Genomic DNA, 10,503 nt, shown 5'->3' with positions numbered 1-10,503 from the left:
CAGTATGTGTGTATATATGTATATATAAAGGGTCTGCACAATATATATATTGATTCTTTTTGCTAGAGAATGTAATCTTTTTTTTGGTTGTGAAATAATAAATCAGATAGGCCATGGGATGACAGACATAGAAACTGCAGCGTCATAACAGAAGAAGAAAGAAAACTAGGAGTGGATGAGCCTGGCCTAGTGACATGGGCACACTTCATTTTCCAGAAGCTACTAGGCACCTCCAGCTCTGACAGCTGCTCTGGATCATCTCCCACTATATCAGCTTCATGCCTCTAGCTGTCCCAGTGGTCAGCTTTCAGTCACCTCCATAAATGGCAGGGCAGGTGGCTTTGATAACACCAACAGGGGGGTCTACCACTACTTAAGTGCTCTACAATTCTTTGCATGCACATTTGTGTGCCAACATGTGGAACAAGAAAAAACTTTGTTTAGCTTAAACTTATGTCTGACAATTCATCAATGAGGATTTTGTCTATCAATTCTTAAAATATTTACTTATAAGAGGACACCCCCGTGTGTGTCTGGTGTCCCAGCATTCCACAGTCCTGGACCATTTCATTCACTTCTATATATATCACAGAGGACACAAGCTGCCTGAGAAGTGCTACGAAAAGTCCAAGATCCCATATGCCGGTCAAGGTATGTTTATATTATTATTATTATACAGGTGAGATCATTTATATGGTGAGATCACAGTAGAAATGTCTGTAGTCAGGATATACCATTTATGTAATACAAAAAAATCAACTGCATTGTCTATATATTGGACAAAACGGGAACTTTAGTGTCTTTATAATGATGTATGTTTATTAATATTTATTGACACCTTTTATTTCTTGTTTTATTTGCCTTGATTTCTTCTGATAATAATAATATTAATATGTGGTTACTTTTTTAATTTTGCCATATATTTTCATGTCCTTTGCCTATAGGTAGTCTACCACAATGTTTGATTTGGTTGTCAGATTGTTTAAGTCATTTCTATCTAAACACCATGTAACCACCTCATTTTATGGTATTTTACTTGTATACACACATCAATTATTCCATATAGTACAATTCTACACTTTGTATATTACATATTACAGTATAAGACTAATGTATACTGGCACATTATAATACTCATCATCTATGTTGGATCTTTCTTTCAGGAGGAAAATCTGGAATAAAAAAATGCTTGTTTAGCATGTAATTACAAGCAATATTATGTGTGTTTATGGGCATATTACTTTTAGAAGTGTATGTGAGCAAACTCATTCTTTTGGCTAGAATATTCACTTATCCTAAAGCCTCATACACACGATCGGATTTTCGACAGGGAATTATGTGATGACAGACTGTTTGCCTAAAATCCGACCGTTAGTACGCTCCATCAGACAACTGTTGTCCAACTTTCCGACAACAAATGTTGGATGGCAGGCTAGTAAATTTTCGTCGGACAGCGGTCTGTTGTCAGATTTTCCTATCGTGTGTACACAAGTCCGTCACACAAAAGTTGAAAGCACAAACACGCATGCTCAGAATCAATGCTCACCAAACACGACATTAGCAGAAGGTGCCTGAAGGGTGGCGCTCAAGAGCTGAAATTCCTCATAGTACGTCACTACATTTGTGTTTGTTGGTCAACAATTGTGTACCGTTTGTATGCAAGACAAATTCTTGGCACACCCCCTTCGGACAAAAGTCCGACGCTTTGTTGGCCAACAATCAAATTGTGTGTACCAGGCTTAAGCCACTAGAATGACTTTACGTGTTTACATGTTTAAATGCATTTATGTGCATAAATTATGCTGATAAGCTCCACCCCAAATGCAGGCTTGGAGCATTTTTTTTTTTATCCCTCAAATGCTGCTGTAAAATGTAAAAATCTAAACGTCACAATGTGCACGAACACAATGGCAAAAACAGAGCTGCATTCAGAGGCACATAAAAAAAGGAAAACCACCAGTTGCATTTTTTCTGCCTGTGTACATGAGGCCTAACACACTGCAGTATAATGAAGCCACCTAATGTATTTGGATCCGAGTGTATTGATATTATTTAAATTCCAGTTAGTCTTTACAAAAAGTATTTAACAATTAATTTGTTATTTTAGTTGTTTGATGCTGGCAAGGTAACAATTACTTAATTGAAAAGTAAAACTTTTTTGGATAACAGTTACTTTTTATTGATGTTTTAGAGCACTAGGAACTGTTAAATGCTCATTCAGTGAAGGACGGGTAAAATGCACTGTCCAAAAATAAGATCCCATAGGTTGCCAGGAGATGCTTTACTTAGAATTAATCTTTGCACTCTATAACTTATTTTATTTTTTTTGGAACAAGCAAAAAAGAAGGAAAGAAAGCAGGAAAGCAATTAGCTCGATTCCCCTATCAAAAGTCAAAAGTTAATTGGGGAATCCCTCCTGCCATTGTGTTCTCCAGGTGGTGGGGGGAAGAAGGCCATCCACTCTGGGAGAACACAATCATTATTGCTAGTGGCTATAACAGCCGCAAGCGATAATCGCATGTAAAATCCAGAAGGCTGGTTGTACCCAAGTTGATTGATTGATCAGCTTGGGTGCATTCAGCTGCCCATACATTATTCGAATCTCAGTCCGTTCCTGCTGAACCGGCCAAGATTTTAACCTTCTATGGCCAGCTTAAAGCTTACCATACATGTCACAATCTGATTGTACAATCTCCTTTAGATCTATCATCAACTATGTAGTGCAAAGGCCTGCCTAATTTGATATATTGAATGCATTGGTTAGGTTTGTCCTCATATTACAAAATGTTGGAGGATCTAAAAGGAGATTGTGCAATCAGATTGTATAGTGTATAGCCAGATTAGGTTCGGTAAGCTATATCAACCAATTAAAATGAGCTTTGCCCTGTTCTGGCTTTAATTAATTAAATTCTGTTTACTGCACCTTACAGTTAAAGCGTGGATACTTTCGCTGTTTATTGCATAAGCCCCATCAAAGCCATTGATATTTACTCAACTCATTCATTTTAATTTTTATTCATGAACTATTGATGTGATTTCTAATGCAGTTATAATGCCAGGAAAGCATTGCACATGCTTTATTATATTGCCCCAATTTCTAATTTAAAAAATAAACAAAATCCGAATTTTCTGTAATTAGTGAAGACACTGTTGTGTGTTGGTCTGTGAACAGGTGACAGGGCCACTTGTCTCATGGGGGACAGCTCACTTTCCATATATGGTAAGCCACCTGTCATCTGAATACACACAGCTGTTTGTCAGACAAATGTGTAGTGTGTAGGATATTTCCCAGACCCCTCTAATCACAGTCTCTGTCTGATATACAATCAATCTGCAGACAGTGTAAGTCTATCTACAAAGTTTTATCATTCTTTTCTGATGACACAAATTGTGGCTGAAAAAAAAAATTCTGGTACTATAGCTTTGTAATCCTATTACATATAAAATAAACATGTATCTATTGATTCTAACAGTGGCATATGCAGTAATAAGCTGCTATTGATGATACATAAGTTGTTACATTTTATTTTACTGTCATTGTACAGCAGTAGGCGCACATTACTGTTCTGTTGTATAGTCTGCCCCATCTAGTGGCTTATGCTAGGTAATGCTAGATAGAGATAATCTCTAAGGTGTATCTACAATGTATTTATTTTGTTTTTGTTTTGTTTTTTTTCAGATGGAAGACCCAATTCAGCTTAAAGAAGATGGGAATACGTTTTTCAAGGAAAATGATTATGGCCAAGCTATTGATTGCTACAGTAAAGCCATAACACTTGCTAAAGATAAGAAGCTGCTGGCCGTCTTGTATCGTAACAGATCAGCCTGTTATCTAAAAAAGGTATGTTATAAGAAAAGTAAAGTGCACCTACAGCCATTTACTCTAATTGTCGAGGAAGAGTTAGAATTTGTTCAATTTTTGTTGCGTGTGTCCCCATTGCATATGCTTTTTAATAATTCCTGTCCTGGTGACACAGTAGGAAGTCAGGAGAAATCTCCTTCATATAAATAAAGAGACCAACAAAAACATGACAGAGGTTATAACTCTATCTACAAACAAATAGTTATAAACTTTCAGACTGGAGTTTAACTTTAAACCACGAGACAAGCCCTAACTACACTATAGATTTGGTTAATGTGGATTAATATAATATTTTTAATGAGAAATGTATTTCCTCTTTAAAACAGAAGATTCCATTGTGATTTTAGATAGATATCCTGCAAAATTTTAGTTGACCTGATCCCAGAAAAAAAAACTAGAAAATTTGAAATTTCCTGTTCTGTTGTCCAAACATTTCACAAGGAATTTGTCCTTTGTCCTTGACTAACTGAACTGTTTAAGAAGACCAGAGTAGGGTTGCTGCTTCATCCCTTTAAACCCAAACACATAATAATTACACAGGTTCTGTGGCTGATTAAGGTGGTAATTAAACTCACTTAGTGCCCTATCTGCATTTAATTAGCCTCAGAATCTGTGTAATTCATATGTGTCCGGGCTTAAAGGGACGAGGTGGCAACTCTAGACAAGAGAGGCTGTGGAAGTAATCAACATCAATGGGTTCATATGGACACCTTGCCTCAGCCAGCACCCTGCAGAAGGAGGAAGGAGTTTAGGCCTTCTCTGACATCAGGACAGTCAGATATGCAGAGCCAACTTTCCTGAGTTATCTATGCCAGCCCCCTGGTCCCTAAACATGAATGCTTACCTCATGTGTCTGTGTTATACTGCCCATACTCTAGAAGAATTTCATGCAAGATTTTTAGTTTTAAGAACATTCATTCACTTTTCTAATCATTGGTGGGGTCAAACCAACATTAGTTTTCCACCACAGAGACAGGAAAATTCAAAGGAGCAGGATGAAAAATTTTTCCTGGAACAAACTAATTCCTAACAGTGTATGTGGTTTTCATTTGGGAAAGTCCGTTTATTCCAAAACTGATTGGTAAAAGCAAACAAAATTTTACTTTTAAAAGTAAACTTTACTTTCAAAATGAAGGTACTTTTGAATGACATTCGTCAAGTCATAGCGTGTACTGAGAATATTCTTACAAAAGTCCATATAAACGTTTCTTCAAACATTCACTAGTGTGTGGCCAGCTCAACTTTGTGAAGAAGGCTAACCTTTGTCTAAGGGCTCTTTCACACGGGGGATCTGTATGTCTGTTTTTCATCCTTCCGTTTTCGGATGAAAAACGGACATACATGTATCCCTATGGAGCGTCGGATGTCAGCGGTGACATGTCCGCTGACATCCGACCCACTCCGATCCGAAAAGTGTAACGGAGGAAAACCCTACTTTTCCATCCGTTTTCAGATCAGATCGGGTGACGACGGACACTACGGTCCGTCATCATCCGATCCCCCATAGGGGAGAGTGGCGCTCTGACAGGTTCATCGTTGCACACTCCTGTCATTTTCCTGCTCAGCGGGGATCGGCGGAGCGATCCTCGATGAGCAAGCGGGTGTTCACGGGGCGGATCATCACTGATCCACCCCGTGTGAAAGAGCCCTAAGGCTTATCAGTGGGAGAACAATTGTGCCTGGACATGGTTTTGTCCTAATTGCTTCCTTCTGGTATGCCTCTCAAGATCCCTCACCATCTCCTAATTGCAGGGATGGGGGGATTGTATAGAAGTGAGGGATGCAGTGGTCAGATCTCACAGTCCTTTACACTGTAAGCTAAGCTGTTCTATCTTTTTTTGGCCTCTTTGTCTATTATACTATGTTAATCTATGTATATCTATTTTTTTTACCCTGGTTTATAAAAAAAAGTTTGTTAAATAAAAATAATCTGGATTCAGTTTAATAGTGGCTGTGAATTAATTTAAGCCAAATTCCAGGTATGGCTATTTTTGCATAGTTACATTGATCAGACTTGCTCTGCTACAACAGTGATCCCTGCCAGCTCCTAGGTCGTGTGCCAAGCAACCAGGACTGCTGTTAGAAATCACGGGGCCCCGTACAGCCTATCTGACAGGGCCCCCCACACAGCTGGAAATTACTGAGGACATAGATTTATCAGTCCCTTTCTTTGCTGCCTCAGTTCCAACGATGAATGTATTGGGAGCGCTTTGAAGCTTCTTGCTCATTCACAGGCTTAAGCATATTGAACACAGTTTACGATGCTTCAGTGGTGAATGGATACAAGAGTGATTGGTATTGATCACTCACTGTGTTCATTCAGGAAAGGAAGGAGCCAATAAATATGTGTGTTTGCAGCAGCTTCCGGAGGGAGAGGAGAGGAGGGAAGCCGGAAGCGCTGTGGGGGAAAGGAGCACACAGGGGGGCCCGGACAGCAGATGGAAAGGGTGCATGTGCTAGAACCACTCCCCTGCAGTGCAGCCAGAGGGAGTAGCTGGCAAAGTTGAAGGGGAAAGCAGAAGATGATTGGTGTCTGCAATAAGACAGTACAGCTGGCCCTCCTGCTCAGCAGGTGCTTGGCCCTCCTTTGGAACTGATGGGGCTCGGGCCCAGTACAGGAGGGCTGGCTGTACTGCCTTATCAGTGGCCCTGCAAGCAAATATCCTGCTGTAAGTGAACACAGCATGCAAAGAACACTTTCCATGTCCTTAGCGAATGTAAAGCATTCTCTGATTGGATGATGTGGAGATAGTGACATCATCGCCCTGCCTCTTCAACTTGTCCATTTAGAAAACACTTTGCATTCACTGAGAAAAATGTTTTCTATGAATGGCGTCTTTGCAGTCAGCAAGTGACCTCCTATGTTTACTAAGCAGCAGGGCTGCCACTCAGCACAGGGGCTGGAGGCCAACAGCAATCAGTAGCATTGGTGCCTACTCCAGTGATTTCTAGCTTCCAGGGGGATCAACCAGCTATGGCACAATGCATAGGTAAATTGGTCCAAGCTTGTCCAATGTAACTGTGTGAAAAAATCCATATCTGGAGTTCAGCTTTATTTGGTTTTGCTGTTGCATAAAATTATAGATGATAATGCTTGGAAGCCTTGCCTTAAAGTATAACTCTGACTGCATTGACAGCAGGGGTGGACTGACCATTTGGGCACTGCCCAAGGGCCCCATGCCACTAAGGGGCCCCATCAGGGTTGCCAGACTCAATAAAACCAGGGACAGTATGTAAGAATCTGTGTTTTTTTTTTAAATCCCAAGATTATAGCTGCCCCACCTCTGCAGTGCCTTTTCAGTGTGTGTATTCTGTGTGTGTATACTGTGTGTGTATATTGTGTGTCTGTGTGTGTATACTGTGTGGCTCCATAATCTATTGCCTGGGGGCCCCATAATCTCCTATTGCCTGAGGGCCCCATAATCTCCTATTGCCCGGGGGCCCCATAATCTTCTCCTATTGCCCAGGGGCCACATAATCTCCTATTTCCCAGGGGCCTCATAATCTTCTCCTATTGCCCAGAGGCCCCATAATCTCCTATTGCCTGGGGGCCCCATAATCTCCTATTGCCCAGGGGCCCCATGAGTTGTCAGTCTGCCCCGATTGACAGCCATTGTGTAGCTTGTAGTGGGATGTCATAGCATACAGGTCTAGCCCTTGAAGAAACTGAGCATGGAATACTCCTGTCCTGTGTTTCATCAGCTTGAAAAAAAAACAAGTTACAATTTTATTAAAGTGATTGTAAATCACTTTAATAAATTACAAAATTACCATACTTACCTCCACTGTGCAGCTCGTTTTGCACAGAGTGGCCCCAAACTTCGTCTTCTGGGGTCCCCCGGCGGCTCTTCCCCACATCAGGTAACCCCCTAGGAGAAATGCTCTTCCAGGGGGGTTACCTTGCGGGCGCGCTCCCGAGTCCAGCATTTGTGTCCATAGAATGCCGGACTCGGCCCCGTCCCTGGCGCTCTCGTCATTGGATTTGATTGACAGTAGCAGAAGCCAATGGCTGCGCTGCTATCAATCTATCCAATCAAGAGCCGGGACCCCGTGGAGAGAGGGAGAGCGTGTCTCCACTGACAGAAATATGGGGCTCAGGTAAGTAAAACTGGGGGGCCGGTCACTGCCAGGTGTTTTTTCACCTTAAAGCATAGGATGCATTAAGGTGAAAAAACATGAGGGTTTACAACATCTTTAAGCCTTAATAATCTATTCATAAATACATTTTTAATATACACAAAGCTACCACACCAGGATAAGGATCATTATTTCCAAAAAGTGTGCAATTACATTTGAAAATTACAGTCATGTGACTAGGATAAAAATCCTTATCCTTGCATTTAAACTTTGTACATTTAGCCTAATGTTTTTTGTGCGGTTTTGTGCTGAGAGCAAACGTTCATTAAAATGAGTTCACCTACATCCTTTTCTTTTCTCCAGGAAAATTTTGTTCAGGCAGCCTCAGATGCCACTAAAGGTAAGATGTGTAAATAAAAAAAAAAAAAAACAGAACATTTTGCTTGACTGCCATATATCTGTAAACCAAGGGTGCTCAACCCCTGGCAAGAGCCCTCTGATGTGACCCACGACCTCAAACCAGAGAAGCGCATGCTCATGCTCTGGGATGGCAGGTCAGCAAGCCCAGATGGTGATCAACGGGTTTGAAGATTTACTATCCCAGAGCATCAGAGTACGATGAGCAGGCACCGGCAGTGGAGGAAACAGGTGGCTGCAGAGAGATCAGGAGCTGCATAAGCTGCTCCTTCCTCCCTAGCACCAGCTCTTGTCCCAGGCGGTGTGATACCAAGTGCATTTCACCTGGGATCTTTCTAGCAGCCTGGAGAGTAATGCCAGCAGAAGCTGGAAGAGGAAAAGAAGGTCAGTGTAGTAAACCTCATATACACCGTGCATTTGTAATGGGCATATTAGCACCTACTGTATAAAGGGGTTAACAACCATTAAGCTGATTTCACACTGATCTGCGGGTGCAGTGCAGTGCACCTGTGGTTTTCCTATGGCTTAGCTGCTCTGAGCCATAGACTTCTATTATATCCTGCGGCTTTGGTGTGCTTTCTGAAACCGCACCAAAAATCCTGAATGCAGAAGCTTTAGTGAGCCTTCAGAAAGTGCACTGCATCCGCAAGATGTAATAGAAATCTATGGAAAATTAGAAATCTATGGCAAAGCGCAGCTAATACACAGGAAAGCTGTAGGTACACTGCGCTGCACCCACAGTGAGAGTAAACTGCAGTGTATCAGTGTGAAAGCAGCCTTATATTTGCGGTTTGTGGGGTGGTAAAACCCCATAGTTGAGGCATGTTTTTACACCCCCTCAACCATTAGTGTAGCATCAGGGGTCGCAGTGCTATGCTCCAGGGGAACCAGGTGGCCTCCCTGTCACATTCAGTTTTACAATTGGACAGGATGGATGGCAGAGATGGCATATACAGGAACTGATTTTATCCATTATCCTACTGCCACTGCTGCAATAGACATAGGGGGTTATTTACGAAAGGCAACTCCACTTTGCACTACAAGTGCAAACTACAAGTGCAAAGTGCACTTGAAATTGCACTGAAAGTGCACTTGGAAGTGCAGTCACTGTAGATTCGAGGGGGACATGCAAGGAAAATAAAAAAACGCATTTTAGCTTGTACATGATTGGATGATAAAATCAGCAGAGCTTCCCCTCATTTCAGGTCTTGCCTTTCGTAAATAACCCCCATAGAGTGCTTGTTCACATTAGTGTCATCCACTCTTTCTTTCTTTTTGTGATTGAGATTAAGGCTCAGTCCACACTGGAACCAGCTGCGGATCGCACAGGAGCGCTGTGCGTCCCTGTTACCCATTTCAGGGATGAATCAGGGCCGAATCTATACCTGAATTTGGCTCTGAAACGGCACCAACGACGCACAGCGTTTCTGTGCAGTGTGCAGCCGCAACGGAGATATGTGAACCGGCTCCATAGGGAGTCAATCACATTCTCTTGCTATGTGAGATGCATTCGGAGAAACAGGCATCCAATTCGCATAGGTGTGAACCCGGCCTAAACAGTAGGTAAACATCCAACGGGTTAAGCACCCCTGCTGTAAACCCCATGACTTTGTTAATAATTCAAATCAGGGGATTTATGTACTCAGCTGGTTATGAAGTAGCATTAACAAATAGGTCAGACACTCTGAAATTAGATAATTGTTTTGTTCAATTTCAGCTATCGATGTTGATGCATCAGACATAAAAGCCCTGTTCAGACGCTGCCAGGCTCTGGAGAAACTGGGGAAGCTGGACCAAGCATATAAGGATGTTCAGAGATGTGCAACACTAGAGCCAAAGAATAAGACCTTCCTAGAGACTCTGCACAGGCTAGGTACTAATATTCAGGAAAAGGTAAGACCCTGCTTGCTGTAACACCACACTTCAATAAAATATATTGAATATACAGTACTTCTTTAGACTGTTAAGGATTCTAAAAAGGTTGCTCTTGCCACAGATTGCAAAGATTTCCAAAACTGCTGCACTCAAAAAATTCCCTTGAATCCTGAGGAAATATTAGGTATATATAGTCATGTGCTGTTGCGCTGTTTTTATTGATATATTATGAGTAATCACATACAATTGTGAAAACAAACTAAATCAAAAAA

At 41.5% G+C, this 10,503-nt stretch overlaps 1 protein-coding gene across 1 annotated transcript in view; it reads left to right on the top strand.

Moving 5' to 3' along the window:
- Positions 1 to 308: 308 nt before the first annotated feature.
- The window catches only part of UNC45B (unc-45 myosin chaperone B), a 36,649-nt gene continuing 26,454 nt past the window's right edge, over positions 309 to 10,503 (top strand). Inside the window, exons 1-4 of the mRNA XM_073615229.1 lie at positions 309 to 651; positions 3,680 to 3,841; positions 8,303 to 8,339; positions 10,074 to 10,249. Of these exons, the coding sequence (XP_073471330.1) occupies positions 640 to 651; positions 3,680 to 3,841; positions 8,303 to 8,339; positions 10,074 to 10,249 (387 nt within the window). The 5' untranslated portion in view covers positions 309 to 639. The remainder of the gene's footprint in view (positions 652 to 3,679; positions 3,842 to 8,302; positions 8,340 to 10,073; positions 10,250 to 10,503) is intronic.

The sequence above is a fragment of the Aquarana catesbeiana genome, linkage group LG02 (genome assembly GCF_042186555.1).
Source record: "Aquarana catesbeiana isolate 2022-GZ linkage group LG02, ASM4218655v1, whole genome shotgun sequence".
Taxonomy (NCBI): Eukaryota; Metazoa; Chordata; class Amphibia; order Anura; family Ranidae; genus Aquarana; species Aquarana catesbeiana.
The sequence above is the reverse complement of the archived record's forward strand: the minus strand, read 5'-3'. Positions and strand labels throughout refer to the sequence as shown.